This window comes from Quercus robur, chromosome 1, assembly GCF_932294415.1.
Source record: "Quercus robur chromosome 1, dhQueRobu3.1, whole genome shotgun sequence".
NCBI lineage: Eukaryota > Viridiplantae > Streptophyta > Magnoliopsida > Fagales > Fagaceae > Quercus > Quercus robur.
In genome coordinates, this window is record NC_065534.1 from 53,097,660 (window position 1) to 53,118,608 (window position 20,949).

Sequence of the window (20,949 nt, forward strand, 5' to 3'; positions counted from 1 at the left end):
TTAGTTCTTACATTTTCAAAATTGTTTTAAAAAAGTACTTATCTTCATATAATGGATGGAAGATGCTTACGTTGCAAATAGAATGCATGCCACGTTATAGGTTTCACATCATTAAAGTGACCACAATTTCATGAATTTGTTTGTTATGTCAACATATTCCATTTATCAAATGACTAATAGGAAAATTTTGAAATATTTTGAAAATATAAGAATGATTTTGAAAAAAAATGTCAAAGGTTGAGAACTAAACTTGCAAATTAACCTTTAAAAAAAAAAAAGCAATGCCAAACGCACAAAATTTTTACAACTTATTAAGGTGATAAATTGTAATTCTAGAAATATCAAGTTCACATGGGTCCATCATTCCCACCAATTTTATTATGCACAAATCACAATATGTCACATTAATAGTTATTAACCAACCTGGAAATATTTATCCGCCTTCGCATTGATATAACCTTCTCAAGACCTTCACATTGATCCACTGGCGTTAACAGTGCCCTTGGTGAATCCCGAGCTCTAAACTGTGGTTGCTATAATTGCATAGATAATCCTGCTATGTCCTCTTGAATCTGGCTCTTCTGGGCTATGGCAGTAATGCAGCATTGTCGGGCTACTCCTTGATCTCCCCTACTCCTTGTTCCATGGGGAACTTCACTTTCAGATGTAGGGAAAAGGGTAGCGCACCCATGGCATGGAGCCAAGGTTGAGCTAGAATTGCAGTAGAGGGGGAGTAGGCATGCACTACTATGAAATCCATTAGCACCTCTTTTCCACCTACGACCACAAGGAGCCTGATATATCTTGCTAGTATCACTGCCTTGCCATCGAAACCCACCAAAAGGTTTTCATATCTACTTAGATCACTAGGAGTCACCCCCAATCCTCAGTATAGATTGGCATGCATGATCTCAACCTACTTCCTAATCAACCATGACCCTTTTGACATTAAAACCAGCTATTCATAGAATGACCACTAGGGCATCATAATGTGGTTGAATAGTCCCTTCCTTTTCTAGGTCAGTGAAACCTAACACCAACTCCTGCTCGTACCTCTTCATTTTATCCGACTTATATCTAGACCCGAGTCTTGTTTGGGGTGTCACAGTCATCATCCTTGATCCTTGCGCAAGGCCATAGGTCTCGGCTGCATGGATTACCCATATTAGTCCAAGAGCCCGGTGGCTTTTCCGAACCTTGCAAATTTAGAGTGAAAGCTTGGTTTAATGCCAGGAATTCCTTCAGGTGCCTTATCTTCGTCAAATGACTCAGATGATCCAGCAAAACCTTGTAGTCTTGGGTTGTATGCCTTTACTTCCTATGATAAGAACAGTGTAGGCTCTATCGATGCCTTGCAATGGCTGACCACCCATCACGGCGACACTCGCGTCCCATTTAGGGGTGGCTTTAAGCTCGGGTGTTGTGTGAAAATGATGAACCTCTAGTGTGTGACTGAATTGAGTCGATTTTAACTTATTATTACCAAAGGTAGTGAAGTAGCCACCAATCATTGGGTTTTTTCTAAGGTGTGATTGCTCACCTAATTCTATTTGATTTTATTACCAATCCTAGGCTTAGAAAATGTCGTTTTTCCTAATCTAACACGGACGGGTAAAAAAATCTTGATCCTTGAGTTCAGAAGTTTGGTTACGTGCGGGGAAGGTGTTAGGCACCTCGCAACGCCTATCCGGAGACAGTCCTTTGTTTTGGTAAAATCTTAATTTTCGAACATTGACAATTGAAAATAAGCTATTGGCATTAGCTTTCGTGGCTTTAAAATAATTAGGCTTTGAGGTTTGATTTTGGGAGGGGCATGATCTTAATTAATGTTTTGCTAGCACATTTAGAATTGTTGCCAAATTTTCACGAAGAAAATCCGACTACATTTCACCTTAGGTGCATCATAGCACACAGAAAACTATCCTTACCAAGTTTTCGCGATGAGAATACAGCAACAAAGGTGCCTTATTTTCACAGTGAAAATACAGTAGAGTTTCGCGTTTAGTGCGCTATGACGCACCGACAGGGTTTCATGCCTGTGTTTACGATGTGCATCAATATGTTCATACTAGGGCGAGCCAAAGCTCACCAAAGCATCAACCATATTGATGCATGTCACATAAACAAGGAAATCAATGTCACCAGTTGACATGGATCTAGACAAACACACCGCAATGACCATGCACATAATGTAGCATGAATATGCACCTATAACAGTCTCCTTAAGCGCATACCCACACTACAAGGTCAAGAGCACCCATGATCACGAGAGGGTTGCTCTCCTAACCGTGGGAGTCCATCATACAAAGTGCATGACCACCCATAAACAAGCGGATATATATACACACACACACAAATAGACACACACATACATTATGCACAATGCAAGCATACAGAGCAGGAAAATAAACCAGACATCGCCAACATTCCAAGGGTATGGCCCAACAAGGTACGAGAAATGTAAATCAAACATTGTCATATCCAAGGAACGTGGCCCAAGCAAGGTACAGGAAAGATAAAGCATACATCGCCTATATCCAAAGGGTGTGGCCCAAGCAAGATGCAAAGAGAGCAACCCTACCCTAGATACATGGTTCTAAAGAAGAAGACTAAAGGAGAGAAAGAAATAACCACATGAGGAGGCTAAGCCCTTTTAGGCTTGCATCTTCTTGCTTACATTCTTGCCCTTTTAGCTTGAGCTTTGGAAGTCGTGCCCTCACTCCAAGCATTTACATGCAACAACAAAGAAAACACAAAGCCAGCAGACAAGCAAAAGAAATAACAAAGAAACTGTAGATATCGCATTTTGTATCCTTTACGACTCGGGCCCTCATTCCCCAATGATGTTGGAATTCCAAGCCCAAGGTTGTTTTAGGGCCTGATTAGATTTAAATTCATTTGAGGAAAGTATTTATGGAAAATTTAACTCTTTTATGAACTGAATAAAACTATTTTTGGAAAATAAAGGCCACAGAAACCCTAGGGCATGCGTACGCATACACGCATATGTGCATGCATGTCCTAAACCTGCGAGCGTATGCTAGGGTTCCAGAAAATATGAAAGGAAAGTTTTTCTGCATTAAAGCTGAGGTTTAACATGAATCCCACATCGTTTGGGAGCCATTCCAAACTCCTATTTTCTCACTATAAAAAGCCACACATGGTACCTTTTAAAAACACAACACAGAAAATCCTAAGGGAAAAACACAAGATTTAGAAATAGTGAAAGGGAATTTTTCACAAAACATCCTCAAGTCAATATTTTTCTGATTGAGGTCTTTTCTGGCCTTGATCTTCGAGTTTCAAGCTTTCTAATCACTTTTGTATTTGATTATGAATAGATTGACTAAGGGGAACGGTCAAAATCAAGCTAAGGAGTTTTGTGTTTTAAGGTATAATGTTCTTAGTCCCTTTTCTTTTTCTTTTCTTTGTTTTGATCTTTATTTCCTTGTTTCTTTTGTTTGTTTATGCTATAATGTGCCTGTTTAGCTTAGGTTTTCTTTGCTTTATCATCTTAAGCATGTTAGGTTGTTAGTTTTAAGTTTTTGTTCTGCTTTGTTCTATGTTTTCTGGGTTAGGGTTAGGGCGTGTATGCATATGCATACTCGAAGTATGCGTACACATACAACTACGCTACGTATGTAGGCCCTATGTATGCGCACGCATACTTATGCCCAAAAACTCTAATTCGAGTCTTTCTGCTATTGTTTTCTTTATTCTGTTTACATAATATGTTTCTACCTTGTTCCTTTTTTTGTTTATAAGTCTTTGTTTCTCTGCTTGTTTGTTTGTTTGTTTGTTCTTAACATGTTAGATTAGGGTTTTATCTTCTAATTTTGTTGTTTTGCCATGAACATGCATATGATATAAATATGCATTGATGCATAGGTGCCGTGATGCAGCAAGGTAAGGCATGCATTCATATGAACATGCATTTGCATGATGAGCATGATGAATATGTTTGTTTGATGCCTTGATACTATGTTTGGATCTTTTGGATATACTTGATGTTAATACCTTGCTGCCATGTTTATATTTCTGTCTTAATAACATAATGTTTGGATCTACCATGATGTTTCTGCCCTTGGTTTATATATTTTGCAATGCCATGATAGATGTATGTTAGGGTTTGGGATGAAAATGCCATGTTGATTGCTAGATGTATGCTAGTGTGTATGTAAGTCAAGAATGATAAGTATTGAACTTGTCTTTAATAAGATTAAGATGTAGAATACAATGAGTGGAAGCCGACCCATGGGTCAAGTGGGGTTAGGTGTCTAACACCTTCCCATCCCTATATCTAAACTCTGAACACGTGCTCTGATAGTAAGATCAATCATTCCATGAAAGGGCGCTATAATTATGGTTCCTAGACCTAATCTAGGTGGTGACTCCATTTCCCTTCTCTGCCCCAATCCACTCGGCCGAGGCATACTCCCCTGGTTGCACCCACAGAAACAAAGCGAGCACACAAAGGGGGAAACAAACAAAGAATAGCACACAATGGGGCAAACAAGCATGTTATCAAACAAAAAAGGGTGTCCTAGAAAGACAAATGTAGGTTTAGATTTGGTGTCCGTAGTTCCATTATATTGGAGTATGGATGACACAGGTATGAAGACATAAACAACGATGCCAAGATGCAAACAAAGCAAAGAAAAGCCAAACAAGATGGCACAAAACAAGCATAGCAAGCACAAAGGAAGCAAAGCATGTTATCACACGAAGGGGAAGGGTAAACATGTTATAAGGCATATAGAAAGGCTAACATAAGAAACCCTAACATGCAAAGCCAAGCAAAAGAGAGAAACGCAAGCGACAAGCAAGCCAAACATCACGAAGATGTATTCTCACACATGGTTACATCCAAATAAGCCACCATAAAGGGATAGATGCAACCAAACAAACAAGTGGCCCCAAAGACCATCAAGCAACAAACCCATCAAGGGAAAACAAACAAGAACATGGCAAAGAGCCTAGATCTAAGCAAACAAGCATGGACCCAAACACAAACACATGGAAAAGGGAAAACAAATCATAAGCATGCATAAAGGAACTATTCCAAACCCTTTATTGATGAACTTGGATGTATGGATCTACATCCTACCCACCAAACACAAGAAAGAGGTATAAACAAGAGATATTAAGCTATAAAGGTATAGCATCCAAACAAAGCTTTAAGAATATGAACATGTAAATCCAAACACATAATGATGGCAAGAAGCACGTAAACATGTAGATCTAAGCACAAGCAAGGTATTTAGACATATCTTAGCTTACGAAGGCTAGGTGTAGACACTGCATTTTGTACCCATTACGACTCGGACCCTCGTTGCCCAATGATGCTGAAATTCTAAGACTCGAGGTTGGTTTAGGGTGTAATCAAATGTTAAATTGACTTAAGGAATGTTAAAATGGAAAATATAACTTTTAATTAGCAAATAAATCAATTTTTGGAAATTAAGGACCAAAGGAACCCTCGGCCTACGCACACATGAACCAACCTGTACACGGGGCCATGATGCATGTGTACGCATGCTCAAACCTGCACACGCATGGTGGATTCCAGAAACTATGAAAGGAAAATTTTCTGCATTAAAACTGAATTTTGGAACAAATCCCACATCATCTAGGAGTCATTCTAAACCCCTATTTTCTCAATATATATAGCCATACATGGTACCTTTTCAAAAACACACATAAATCCTAAGGGAAAACACTAGGATTCACTAGAAATAGTGAATCAAAGAGGGATTTTTTCACCAAACATACTCAAGTCAATTTTCTTTTCATTAAGGCTTTTTCTAACCTTGATCTTTGAGTTTAAGATTACTAATCACGTTTCTTATTGATTGTGAATAGATTTGACTGAGGGGAACGATCAAAAATCAAACTTGGAAAGTTTTGTGTTTGAGGTATTAGTCTAAACTTTCTTTTTCCTTTCTCTTTCTTTTTATGCTTTAATCTTTCTGTTATTTTTATTATATGTTTTTATATGTCTATGTAGTTTAGGTTTGTGTAATCTTATGTTTTAAAAGCATGTTAGGATGTTAGATTTATTATTTTGAAGCATTGCTCTATTTTCTGTGTTACTAGGGTTTCTGGGGTGGATTCCACATGCGCATAATCCTGCCTGTGCACGCAAGCTTGTTCACGCGTGCGCATGATCCTGCCCAGAAACCCTAACCCTAGTTTTCCTGATGTTGTTTCTTATTTCACATGTAATGTTTCTGTTTTAAATCCTTTTTTCCATATATTCATGGTTTGAGCTTCTTTTTCACATGTTTGTTTGCTTGCTTGCTTTTCACATGTTAAACTAGGGTTTACCTTATGTTTTCTTGTTTTGATGCCATTAACACTCATTTACATGTTTATGCATTGATACCATAGGTTCTGTGATGCAGTAAGGTAAGGAGGTAATTCATGCATTCACATGAACATGCATTTGTTTGTTCTAAAAGCCTTATCTTTCTTTGATGAACATGTAGGTATGTAGGTCTATACTATGCTTTGTGTAACAAGATTTACTTAATGCCTATGTTTCTACCTTAATGATTATATGCTTCTGCATTGGATATAATTTGATATAAGATGATGCTAGATGAATGCTAGGTTGATATGAGATGCCATGATAGACGAATGTTAGGAGATGCCATGATGTTAGGCTATGCCATGATAGATGAATGATTAGGTCTTTTTGAGATGATTGATACCATGTTGTATGCTTAGATGTATGCTAGAGTGTGTGTGAGTTAGAATGCAATATTGAATATGCCTTTAATAGGGTTAAGACATAAGACACAATGAAAGGAAGCCAACCTTAGGGTTGGGTGGTTTTAGGTGCCTAACACCTCTCAAAACCGTACCTAAACTCCGAACTCATATCTTTGGTAGTAAGATCAAAAAGGTCCTTTCTCAAGAGGACGCTGTATATATAGTTCCTAGACCATTGTAAAAAATAGGTGGCGACTCCCCCGTTGTGTCCACACTAAGACAACAACATCAAAGTAATAAAATATGTAATAAAACAAGCAAACATGCTAGAAAAGCTATAGAACATACTAGAAAGCAAGATAAAGCAAGAGATACGCTAGGAAAAGCTATAAAACAATCTATGAAGCAAAAATATAGCAATAAAAGCTAGGAAATTAAATGGGTGTAGATAGTAGCTAAAAAGTTACATCTACACCCCTAAACCTCAAATCCAAGGTACCAAGACCAAGGAGAGGAAAAACAGAGCAAGAACACTACCTCTTGATGTGTAGAAAAAGGTGAGGGATCAAGAGTTTTTATGTATGTTTAAGAGAGAATTTATAGAGAAAGAGAAAGAGCATCTCCCAGAAAATGCCCAAAATACGCTTTTTTTTTTTTTTTGGGTATTTATGCTGAAAAAATTACTATTCACCTTCCAGCTAAAGGGCCGCCTGCCAGCTCCAGTGACCCTTTAGGGTGTGCCAGGGCTGACATGCTGACATCAGCAATTCTGTCATGCTCCCGCTTGACTTCGAACGCACATTTAAAGGCCTTCTCGGACTCCAATTAAGCTGATCTTGGTGTCCCTAGAAAGGTATGGATGTCTAGTTTCCAGAAAACTAAAGAAAATAAAATTCCAACTATCGAATCAAAATTTATGGCCTCGAGAAGAGAGCTAATGTGCCCAACACGGTTTTCAAGATATCTCAACCATTTTAACTTCAATTTCGACCCATGAATAGTTTTGGAAAGGGAATTTAATAATCTCTTCAATGGTATTTGTTTCAATCCATTATAATAGTCAAATCAAAATTAAGGTTTCTGGTGCCCTCAGGAGTCAACCTCACGTCAAACTTGGTTAAAGTTGGTCAAAGTTGACGAAAATCTCTGAATAGCTTAAGTTTGATGTAAAAGCATGAAAATTGTAGTTTTGGGATGATTTTTTACCAACTTTGAATTTTGGTCAACCCAGGGTTTGCTAGGGGCATTTTGGTCATTTTGACCTAAAATGGCACTTTGGGTGCTCCAATGTCCGAACAGGTTGTACCACGTCAATCTAGGTGTTTCCATGGCCCCATGGTGGAAAATTAATATTTTTGAAATTTTAGAGGTCCGATTCGCAAATCGAGGGTAGACAAAATACAGTATCTATAGGCTCTGATTTCTCCACGATGCATCACTGTTCATTTTACTCGGCCACTTGAAGTAAGGATCATGCTTTAGTTTCTCCAATATTCGATGGATTGGCTCCTTGAAGATTGAATTCACCACTTCTGAACTTGGTCTAGGGTTCATTGGAAAGAAATCCCTCATCGGTTGTGGGGGTAGTGGTTCCATTCTTCTCTCCTTCCTCTCTGGCATCATTGATTTTCCTTTAGTCTAAGCCTCGAGCTAATCATCCTCCAACCTTTTATACTCCCTATTCACTCCATCAGGTTATCCATGTCCTCGGTTGGGTTCTTAGTGAGAGACTTCCTTAGCTCAGAATCTACAGGCAACCCTATCTTGAAAGTATTGGCTGCCACACGACCATGACTTCCCCCAATCTCATTATACAGCTCCCAATACTGTCTATATAGGATCATAGAGTCTCCCATTCCTTCATTGAAATGGTCAAAAGGGCGTTGATAGGTTGGGGGATCCATTACAAGTTACAAACCTCGAACTGAAAGCCTTTGTCAGCTCCTCATAGCTATGGATTGTCCCCTTATAAATACTATTGAACCATCTCATGGTAGTGGGTCCCAAACTAGAGGGAAATACTTTGCACATAAGAGCCTCATTCCGAGTGTATAAGGCCATACTATGATTAAAATGACTCATATGTTCAACAAGGTTAGACTTCCCATTATAAATAACAAAGGTTGGACGAACAAACCTCCGAGGTGGATCCAAATTCTCTATTTCCTCAAAAAAAGGGGATCTAGAGATTTTATGTAGAGCTTGGCTCATGGCATCCATTCCTAAATTCTGTGGTGTAGACTCTTCTCTACGGTGAACTAGCTCTCAACCCTCTCCCCTTGGAGATCTTGACCTTTCCAAATTCCAATGCACATGCCAACTACCAATCCTCATGCCATGATTGCTGTCTCCATCCAAACTAGAACAAGAGTCCTCTCTAGCCCTTTCTTTCTTTTTCCCTTTCCTCCAAACTTCCTGCTGTAAGGATCATACTTACTCCCAAAGATTTTCGATCTCCCTATCCTGACTGCTAGCTTAAGACCTACTAAAATGGTTGGAAGGCAACCTTTCCCTCTTAAGTGGAGGGGATGGTGTCCGAGTGGAACTAGATTCCCGCCTGGAGTCAGAACGCTCCTCCCTCCTACGTCCCTGTTGGACAAAATGAAGTCCAGCAATTGATCCTACAGATCCACCGGACCTGGAATACCTAGGCTTGTTTCCGTTTGAAATTTCTAAACTTAGCTCCCTTCAAACCTACTGCTTAGTGGATTTTTCAACAACCAATGCCAATTGTGCAGGGTAAAAAACAACCAACCCAGTTAAAGACAACTAATTTATATTATGAGACTAATGATAATCCACAATGGGATATTTGAACAAGAACAAGTGTATACGTAAAACCACGTAAAAAGGTGATATAATTCAAGAACAAAAAAATATATATACAATTTTCCTCTCAAGAACAAGTCTTGAAGGTGCTCTCAGGTTCTGTTTTCCTCTCCACCATTCTTAGTCTAAGTGTTTCTCTAATTTTTCTAAATCCCCTCCTTTTGCTCTCATCTTCCCTTATATTTACCATACTTTATTCTCAAGGATATGTTGTCCTTGTACAGTTGGAAGGCTTCCTCCCATTAGGCTCTTCCTTCCTTACTTTCATGATGATTGAAGACTTTTGGGGGCTACTTGCACTGTTTAGGCTAGTCATTCATCAATAAATACAACTGTGCCAAGCAGGTGAGCCCCATATGGAGGTGACTGTTGCTTTACCAGGAAGCTTCAGCAGGCTTCCTTGGGTGATTCCGCAGATCCTAGAATCCTTCCTCAGAGGCTTGGGGAGTACATCATCCTTGGTGCTCTCCAATGAGAATAGTGTCCTAGTTTGGTCTGTGGTTTAAGGTTTGACCCTTTCAAAGAGACTTGTTATCAGAATGGACCGGTCAACATTTGACCTATTTTCATCCATGGTCCAATGTTACTTGGGCTCAAAAACCATTTCCCTACTCATACTTAGCGTAAGTGATTCCTGCTACTGTAGAAGTACCTCTTAGAAAAAAAAAATAAGATGAATTAAATCAAGCAACCAAGAGTAAACTTGCAAAGAAAGAAAAACTTAGTGATTGTTGAAAACCAAGATTTGAAGCTTAATTCATTGTTCTAAGAAGTGATTTAATCCCACTGGTTAAAATTTATCATTGGTGAAAAATTGACTCTGATGATCACCCCACGATTCAAAAACATGCTTTGGTTGTGTGCACTCACAAACCAAAGCTTTAATGCACAAAAGTTGTAGGAATTTGTAATAGAGTTAGTAATAGACTGAGGGACTTTATATAGATCCGCTGAAGAAATTTTAAAGGAAACAAATGCCAACATACCTAATGTTCAAGGATTTTTTTTGCCATTTAGCATCATTTTAGCAACAATTTCGTTATATAGCATGTTTTTGAAACATTTTAAAAAACTAACATCTCAAGTTTGTTAGACTCAATTGCAATTAAGGAAACCAAGTCTAAAACACTCAATCTATGCTCTAGCAGAGGTTGATGTGGATCTTTTGTACATGTGGATCTTAAGTCTAATACACTCGATTTATGCTTTGGAGAAGAAATATCAAATATTACACCTCTGATCTTAAGAACACGGAGAAGAAGAAGAAAGATTTTTTTGCAAGTGGGTTTGGTTTTGCAAGTAGAGATGGAAACAAAGGGATGGATTTGGTTTTGCCATGGGTGGGTTTGGTTTTGCCGTGGGTCTCTTCTTCTTCCTCTTCTTCTTTTCCTTCTTTCTTCTTCTTCTCCTTCTTTCTACTTTGTTCTTCTTCTTCGTTTCTCAAAACAGTAAGACTAAATCGAGTGCATGAGACTCAAGTTCTACGTGTATAAAAATTTCCACATCAACCTTTTAGAGCATCAAATTCAAGTGCATGAGACTTGATTTCATACGTTGAAATTGAGTCTAACAAACTCGAGATGTTAGTTTGCTAAAATGTTTCAAAAACATGCTAACTAACGAAATTGTTGCTAAAATGATGCTAAATGGCAAAAAAAAATCCAATGTACAAAGTCAAACGTGAATGGTAGGTTAGTTTAATTGTCACCTACTACCGGGCTATCACTCTACTTAATAGTGTTCAACTTGTGTGTGGGTAAGAGAGTAAGAGACTAACTGCCATTAGTTTAAATTAAATTTGAAGCTTTTCCAACAGTGCCTACTGCAACAAACTGAGCATAAAGCAAAACCCAGTTTCTCCATCAATTCCATATTACTCTTTCACCATCTAGGTCTGGGGTGTGTGAGGAGACATTGAGTCATTGTTAATTTGCTATGGAGGAAGTGGACAACAAGCAAGTTATATTCAAAGGGTACAAAGAGAGACCACCAAAAGAGACAGATATGGAAATCAAGGTTAGCAAGATTAAGCTCAGGGCTCCTAAAGGGTCAGGAGCTATTCTGGTCAAGAATCTGTACCTATCTTGTGACCCTTTCATGAGGGGCCGTATGCGTGATTTCCAGGGCTCTTACATTCCCCCCTTTGTTCCTGGTCAGGTCGTCATCATCATCTCTTCCACTACTCTTACTGCACTTAATTACATTACCCCCTTTATTCATTTGCTTTGGAATTCTGTGTTATTTCTTGTTGTGATATTGATGTTGTTCTTGCCATTGTTTGAGAAATTCAATTTTGCCCACATGCATATCTCATTTGGAAGTTTCATTGTTCAATTAAATTTAATTTGTTATGATAACACCCAAAACTCTAGAAGATTTTGCACAGGAGAAGCTTGTATTGCCAGTAACCTTTGTTAGGAACTCAAACACATATGAGATTATTGTTAAAGTCACATCCCCAAGAAATTGGACTCACCTGTAACTGTATTTTACAAATAATGTTTGTTTTTTACAATTATCTTCAAATAGAATCTATTTATGATATTACGATGTCTCACGAGCAAAGACTGAATGGTCAAAGTTTAGCTACAAAACTATTTGTAACCTAATATTACAATATTACTTAATAAAATAAACATTACTGCATATTTTGAAAATCTTACCATTGAATTGCATGTTTTTTACACTCTTAATACATATTTCAAATTTTATGTCAATCGGATATTATTTACTATATGATCTATAAGTTATATATTAAGCATAATTTTAAACTATAAAAATTTGCAATAAAAAAAAAAAATTATTGATGACATAGCTATTAATCTTTAATTTTCTAAAAATTTTGCAAGTATGAAGGATATAAGAAGAAGATGTAATCTAATGATGAATTTGTCAAAATGCACCTCAAATAAAAAGATAAAGATAAAGATATTGAGTAAGGTTATAGTCTAACCAGTTTTATAGCTAAATTTTGTCCATATATTAATAGCCAAAACTTAGAGAAAATCCAATTAGATTTTAATTGGATTCTCAATTTTACATTATGTATCCCATTTAATTTTTAATTTTGTACCATGTGAATTATTGAGTGCAAAAAATAAAAATCGAAGAGTCCAGATCTAATTAGATTCTAAATTAGATTTCAATTGGATTCTAATTTTCTGTCATATGTTTATATAAGTTTTTAATTTTTGTGGCAAGTGAATTATTGGGTGCAAAAACCAAAGAGTTTAAAACCAATTACATTCTAAATCATATATATATATATATATATATATATAATGAGAAACCATTACATATTTTAGAAATGTATAGTTTAAAAAAAAGTGTAAACTAATACCATGTATAATTTAAAACTCTTCTAAAAATATATATATAATTTTAATTATATAATTGTGACTGTTTTTAATTATACCCGTGCATATACACGGGACTACACACTAGTAATCCAGTTAAATGCTAAAACACCACTTCCTTGTATCAAAATAAATAAGTTTAAAAAAATTAAATAAATAAAAACTGTTGATCATTTTTTCTCGTACTTGTCCTTATAATAGCATGAAAGAATATAGGAGCTTGAGCTTCCATATAGTCTCTCTTGTTTCTAATAGTTGACTTAACATGAAAATAATTTCTTTATAAAAGTCATTTTCTACAATTTCTCAACAATGCTATGTTTTGATGAAGGCCTTGGAAGGATTTGGCGTATACAAAGTTATAGATTCCGAGAATTCAGATTTCAAGCCTGGTGATTTATTTTCTGGACTTACTGGGTGGGAAGAATACAGCTTAATTTGCAGACCACAGCAGTTTAGGAAAATTCAGCAAGATAATATTCCTCTTTCATACCATGTTGGCCTTCTCGGTATAATAACTTTCTAAATTTGATATTGCTTCTCTTTCACCTAAGCACACAAGAAACATTTAAATATTTTCCAATTGTTTTGACAATGATTTCTTAGTCTCAGTTATGCTTTCTCGCTTACTATGCCTAGAAGTTTCATGCAACAGATGATAATCATAATGGTTTTTCTTGCTATATGTTATGATCCTAAATGCCGTTTTAGGATAAAACTTATATAGGGTGGTTAATGCTGGATTGGCAAAGGATTGAAAAATTAAAATAAATTAATAGATGACATCTGCCATTGCCCATCATATAACTTCATTCTTTGCCTTTTCCTTTATGAAAATCTTTTGAAATCAAACCATGGAACATTTCAATTTAGTATTGATGGTCAGGGTTTCAAGGACCTATCTGCTTCTCGACTGTCCAAGTTCAATATTATCTCCCTGTAAACTCTTTATGATTGTAATTAGATTTTTGTAGTCTGATCACTGATGATGATAGTACACCAAAACACTTTATCTGCTCGTTAAAAGGGAGTATGGTCTTATCTGTCTGAAGTAATATATTTAGTGTTCTTTTTTATTATTGTAAATAGTTTTCAACATTAACCATTTTGTCAAGTCATTTGAGTTACTCATTCTAGGGAACTGGTTGGCTCATATTATGACAAATGCATAATTGCAAAAGGTGTAGTATTTTTTTTTTTTTTTAATTCTAAATAGGGGCACGTTAAATTGATTGTTCATTTGATAAAACACAACACACAATAATGTAGGAGACGCAAAAAGATTATTATTTGGTATTATTTATGTTTGCAAGCCAATTATATTTTATGCTTTAGGTCCTATTAGTTTATTGGGCTAGTATTTTAATTTAGAAGCAAGGTTATTTTTGTAATGAGGCAATTAGGGCTTCCTAGCCAATTATAATTAAGGTTTAGCAATCCTTTATAAGCAATCTATTGTACTTCTTGAGAGATAGTTGATATTTTGATGAATGAAAAAAATGGCCGTTTGGTCTCTCTTTGGTCTGGTGTTGACTTCAGGTCTACCCTAGGTGCCGACTCCTAGTGATTTTCCTGCTTAGTGTTGATTCCAAGCAAGGCTTAGGTGCTGACTCCTAGGTCATATCCCTTTATTTTATTGTTGTTTCAGTTTTGTTCTGATTGTCCTGCGTCATTTAGATGCTGACTCCTAGGTCATATCCCTTTATTTTATTGTTGTTTCAGTTTTGTTCTGATTGTCCTGCGTCATTTTTTGGTATCAGAGCAAACACCGATCTGCTGAAGTATCACCACTAGAAAGAATCAGAAAAATCACACACACCAAAAAAAAAAAAATTCCCATCACTGCCGTGTTTTTCACCACTAGAAAGTTGTCTTTGTCATTTTCCTGCTTGGTACCAAAAAGTTGTCCTATAGTTGTGCTATCCATCAGAAGACTAGATATTCATGCCAATCAAAGACTCTAATCCAAAATCCCACAATCAAGTCTCCAAATCCCTTGCAACCACAAAGACAAAGAGAGGAGAAATAAGAGCCCATTGCTGCAATCGTGCCACACTACCACCAACAAACCACCATGTTCAAATCAGGTCGAATCCTTTCATAGCAGTTGCTACGCATGCCACCACCACCACCTCCATGAGCCGCCGCTTCAATTGGTTGTCCTCACCATCACCTTTATTCCGCGCCGCCATGATTTCAGTTTTGCCTAGTGTCACGAAGCCGCAATCTAATCAATCTCCATCGTTCAAATGTCATGAGGTAACCCACTAGCCTTGTCTAAACCCAATCTCTTTATTTTTTAAACCATCAAGCTAACCCGACCCACTTTTATAACCCAGACCATTACCTAATCTGGCCCATTTGTTAACAAGCCTAAAGCCCACATTTTACAACACCGGTTTTCTTTAAAAAAAAAATAAAAATACAAGACCCAACCCACGAAATCCAAACTTGTCAACCAGCCCAATCCCAGCAACTATTTTAGAGAATAGTCTTAGAAGCCTATTCCAACGATCTGTCCAAAGAACATCACAGCAACCTAGGTTCTTATTCCAACTTCCAACTATTTTAGAGAATCATGGTAACATCAGAAGCACCTTATTTTGATGGTTGTAAAACTAATCCATGGGATTTTGTCAACTGGATGAATGGGATGGAGCAATTTTTTGAGCAAGTAAATTTTGCAGAAAACAAAAAGGTTAGGTATGCAAAGTTGAAGTTAAAAGGTGGAGCACAAATGTTTTGGGAGAATCTTGAGTATTTCCGCTATCTAAAGTATGAACCTACCATTAGTGTATGGGAAGATATGAAAGAAAAGTTTTGTAATGAGTATTTATCACTATACTTTCGAGCTAAGTATCTACCACAATCTCAGTGTGGTACTTTTCAAGTTGAAGCACATAGGATGAATCCTCATCCCATTTCATGTCCTTAGCACACTTTTGAACAATCTATCAAGGAATTATCTACCAAGGAATTAAAGTAATTATCTGTAAAGCTCATGAAAGATGTTCGAGACATGATTGCTCAGATGAAGCAAATGAAGACTCAAACCGACTCAATTGGGAAACCAAGGATAATTTATCACAATGAACTTATTGTTGCCCTTATAGAAGACAACATTGATGATGATATCTTGGTCGTGGAGAATCCTCAAGCAACACCAAAGCCTAATGTTGACACAGACGTACATGCCTTGACAAGTGTTGCTTTAACATGCGTGCAAGGAAATGAATCTATTGAAGAGCGGCAAGGTGAAGAGATGGTTTCTAAAGAGAGTATTATGTTAGAGGGTGCACATGATGTGATATTGGAGCTAATGAATCTACTTTTGATCAGCCTTCCATGGTGCATGAAGACAAACACTTTGCTAAAGTGGAGAAAGTGGATAACATAATACTTCCAATGGTTCAAGATAAGATTATGTTGATTCCACACATTGATTTTGTTATTTCAGAAGAGTTTGACATGGTGAAATTCAAGATTTTTCTTTTCTCTATGCTCCCTAAGGTGATTCCAGACTTGAAATAAGTGTTACTTGTTAGCATCCTAATCCTTCAACACTTTAGAACTCAAAGTCGAGTTTTTCCCAACCAGAGGAGAATGATGCGGGAGACACAAGAAGATTATTATTTAGTATTATTTATGTTTGCCAATTGTATTTTTATGCTTTAGGTCCTGTTAGTTTATTGGGCTATTAGTATTTTAATTTAGAAGCAAGGTTATTTTTGTAACAACGCAATTAGGGTTTCCTAACCAATTAGAATTAGGGTTTAGCAATACTTTATAAGCAACCTGTTGTACTCCTTGAGAGATAGTTGATATTTTGATTAATGAAAAATGGTCGTTTGGTCTCTCTTTGGTCTGGTGCTGACTCCAGGTCTATCTTAGGTGCCGACTCTTAATGGTTTTCCCACTTGGTGCTAACTTCTAGGTCATATCCTTTTATTTTATTGTTGTTTCAGTTTTGTTCTGGTTGTCCTGCGTTACACAATTTGTCTTTTTTAAATATGTTAGTGAAGCGCTAGTTCTGTGTGCCGTGTCTATGGTTCTTGCTCAATTTGTGAATTCTTTTCCTTGATTGACACAATGACCCATTATGGCATCTTTACTTACGTTGACTGAGTAGTTAAACAAGTAGAGAAACTTTCAACATGGTTATGTCTTAGGCCCTAAACAAAATTGTTCAAATTAACTATGGCTCTGCCTATTAATGTGAGTCCTAAAGGACCTAGATAATTTGGCCAAGAATCCTCATTCTTCATATCAACAGGACAGCTCTTATCATGCACACTTCAACAGTCAGACTGATCTAGCTGTTTTAAAGTAGTAATAATAATAATAATAATAATTCATATGCTGAACATAACCTTTATCATATGATTGTGAAGATGTTTGCTTTTATAAAATGGATAAAATCAATTTCCAGGGAGGGTTGGCATCATTGGACCACTTCTAACAACCAGGGCAGCTTCAAATTCACATTTTCTATTTTGAAATAGAAGATACTACATTGATTTTCTATTTGATTCAAATTTCTTAGCAAGTGTTTTTTTCGGTATGTTTTTCTTACATAGTTAATATTTGATGGTTCTCTCCAAATTTTGTTCTGCCCAAAGAAAGGTGTTGCGGTGAGGCTTCATGTCAACCCTTTGGCTTAATTAGGAGTTACAGTAATCATAATTCTGACACTGATCCTCACATGCTAGACCAGATTCCCTCCAAATTAGTGGAGCATAACACTAAAATATTTTATTGAAATGGAGGAATAGAGAGTAGACAAGTTCAAACTCAAAAATTTTCTCTAATACCATGATATATTACTAATGATCTTAAAATCTTAAGCTTATGGGAAAGGAAAAATTTAATCATTTAACTGTAACTCTAACATGGACCAAAAAACCTCTGCTCAAAAAAGAAGTTACTTGCTTACTTGTTGATGCTGTGAAAAGCCACGACAATTAGTTGATAGGGGATTCTCAAAATTGTTGTGTATAAACTCTGTACTTTGTAAATAAGAAAGTTAGATATTCCTGTAAGGTCCAAAATAATGTATTAGGCCTTGGGCCTTGTCCGAGGACACTAACAAGTCCGAGGAGGAGAAGATAACTTAAATGATCCACATTACAAGTCTCATCAGTGGGAGATGGAGGGAAGGGGGTCCGAGGAGGAACTCCTCCTCGGACACGACAAATGCAAACCAAGTGTGTACTCTAGCAATCGAAATGCACCTCATGAACATGTGAAAGGAAAGGAAACTCAAAATATATAAGAAAAAGCTGCTACCACCACACCACCACATTAAATGTACTGCAGCTACTTTTCTGACCACATTAATGTGGAGAAGACCCCTAAACAGTATTGTCTTAGCTGCCACAACTCATAAAAGGCTGAAAAGGGTGTCTGATGGGATGGGTACTTAAGTGGGGATCCAGATGATCAACAAGTGTAAGGTCTAGATGATCAGAAAGGAGTTATATAATGTGGAAGAGCCCCCATGAGTAGAAGAGGAGAAAGGAGGGAGAGAGAACACTGGAGCATACTAAACAATCTTAATATTCAATTGTGATCAGTATACGTTAAACTTTGGCCTCTTCGAACTAAACATCCATTGACACTGATGTCTTTTATTTGTACTTGATTGTCTCTTAACTCCATATCAATCGTTGCCCAACTCATTAAGATCTAGTTCTTTGACTCATACTCTACAAAATTCATTATATTGGGCTTATTAGACCAGGACTCCATACATTTGGGTCTGAGCACCAAATCTTGCCCTTATAATTCCTTGTTGGAAATAAAAATTTAAAATTCTTCAGAGTAACGATTATCACACACTCCTTATTACACACTCACTGTACACACACTGCCACATGGATTGAAAATCATTGAAATCATGTTTTAAAAACCCAATTTCAAAGGGAGTGTGTACAAAGCGTGCAATAGCGATTGTGTAATAAGATTTTCTATTCTTCAAAATATGGAGATAAGATAAATTATTTCTTAGTAAGATCGTGCTTTAGTCATCTAAAGTAGTACTAAGAAGATTTCTTATTGGATACAGGCATGCCAGGTTTTACTGCTTATGTAGGATTCTTTGAGGTCTGCTCCCCTAAGAAAGGGGAATATGTCTTTGTCTCTGCAGCTTCTGGAGCCGTTGGTCAGCTTGTTGGCCAACTTGCGAAGTTGCATGGTTGCCATGTAGTTGGAAGTGCTGGCACAAGCAAAAAAGTAAGTTTCTTTTCTTTTCCTTTCTTTTAGTAAAAACATTTTAAACAAATATGTTTTATTAGGCTTTTCTGAAGATGAGATAGACTCTTCACTATATGATTAATCAACTCCAACAAACAAAATAACTTAAATGAGCCATTTTAGGTTGACCTTCTCAAGAATAAACTTGGATTCGATGAAGCTTTTAACTACAAGGAAGAACTAGACCTTGATGCAACATTGAAAAGGTTAATTATTAGTTTTTTTTTCATTCTATATGTCATCTTTTTTTTTTCTTTTCCTCATTGAAATAATATGGTTACAATTTTCTTTCTATTTTCTCTGGCTGACTTATCTAATAGGTACTTTCCACAAGGCATTGACATCTACTTTGATAATGTGGGTGGAGAGATGCTTGATGCAGCACTTCTAAACATGAGGATTAATGGCCGCATCGCAGTTTGTGGGGCAGTGTCCCAGCAGAGCCTCTCTAAGCCACAAGGGATTCACAACTTGTACAGTCTCATTATAAAGTCCATCAAAATGCAGGGATTCCTGCAACACAATTACTTGCACCTATACCCACGCTTCATGGAACATGTTATCAGTTATTACAAGCAAGGTAAAATTTTTTACATTGAAGACATGAACGAAGGTTTGGAAAGTGCTCCAGCTGCCCTTGCTGGACTCTTTTCTGGAAAAAATGTTGGTAAGCAAGTCATTCGAGTAGCCTCCGAATGAGTGTTGCCTAATGTGACATTACATGACAAAGGTGAAATGTGTTAATGTGACGTACCATGACAAAGGTGAAATGTGCTCTAGGCTTCACGATGAATCATGAATGAGACATTCAACAGTGCTCTAATTGAAATACCCTTGTATGAATCATGATTGAAACATTTAAAATAAATATCTGTGATTTCATTCAGAGTTTGTATCTAGCTATGTATTTTATTTGTTATTGTCAATGTCCATTACGGCAATCAAGTCGTCACCGTCCAAATAGCACTACTTGTTTTAGGAAAAAGAGTATCCGTAAAATCAGCTTCCATATTAATGTATGGCCAATATGTTGGGAAATTGCCTCAAATTTCAATTGTGATTAGAAAAGTCAATTAGGTTTCCTAGTTAAAGAAAGAAACATTAATTTAGGTTTCCTTAGTGTGGAAGGAAAGACTATTCCTTAATGAGGAAAGAAAGTCTATTCCTTGGTATGAAGGAAAAACTATTCCTTGTGGTAGAAGAAAAGTCTATTCTTTATTAAAAAAGTAATATATTCTTAATTCAAGAGAGAATAGAAAAAGAGTCTTATAAATAAACAAAGATACAAAGAATTTGATGACTTTGGCTTTGGCCCAAGGGTCCTCCCTTTGGGGAGAGGAAAAATAGAGCGTGAAACCAATAGAGAATAAAAGGGATTTTCATTTGGGAGGAACACAAGAGGAAAGAGAGAGTAAGGGGCTGCATCCTTCGAAAAGACCAAGAGCAAAGAAAGAGGAAGCCACACAAGAAAAAAGAGAGAGCAACCAAGAGTGAGCCGCTTTGAGAAAAGAAGACGGCCAAGAGATAGTTGTGTGTGGAGAAAAAAATAAAAAGGAAAAAGTAAAGCGTTGCCGCCTTTGAGAGAAATAATTAGTGTGTGAGAGCAAAGAAAAATAAGATATTTTTTTTTAGTCGTAAGACATACATAAGAATTATTGTAATTTATTTGATAATAGTAAAATTATTCGAAATTTGTCCCGTAATTTTTTTCTTCAAAGAAAAAGGGGTTTCCACTTAAATGTTTGTGTTTTTGTGTGTGATTGTTATTTTGGATTGCTAATATTGTTGATAATATTAT

General features: G+C 36.6%; 1 protein-coding gene across 1 annotated transcript; it reads left to right on the plus strand.

Annotated features, from left to right (window-relative positions):
* The first annotated feature begins 11,290 nt into the window (after nt 1-11,290).
* Nucleotides 11,291-20,037, plus strand: LOC126691766 (2-alkenal reductase (NADP(+)-dependent)-like). The gene is made up of 5 exons (XM_050386904.1): nt 11,291-11,700; nt 13,231-13,408; nt 18,964-19,130; nt 19,275-19,357; nt 19,472-20,037. Exons 1-5 carry the CDS (start codon nt 11,479-11,481, stop codon nt 19,848-19,850), a joined length of 1,029 nt encoding a protein of 342 aa, XP_050242861.1. The 5' UTR covers nt 11,291-11,478; the 3' UTR covers nt 19,851-20,037.
* Nucleotides 20,038-20,949: the final 912 nt, after the last annotated feature.

What these genes read in the sequence shown, in the direction of transcription:
- LOC126691766 (XM_050386904.1), top strand. Translation starts at nt 11,479, where the DNA reads ATGGAGGAAGTGGACAACAAGCAAGTTATATTCAAAGGGTACAAAGAG. An exon ending in CCCCCTTTGTTCCTGGTCAG is followed by an intron (nt 11,701 to 13,230) that starts GTCGTCATCATC and finishes GTTTTGATGAAG; the next exon opens with GCCTTGGAAGGATTTGGCGT. An exon ending in CTTGATGCAACATTGAAAAG is followed by an intron (nt 19,358 to 19,471) that starts GTTAATTATTAG and finishes CTTATCTAATAG; the next exon opens with GTACTTTCCACAAGGCATTG.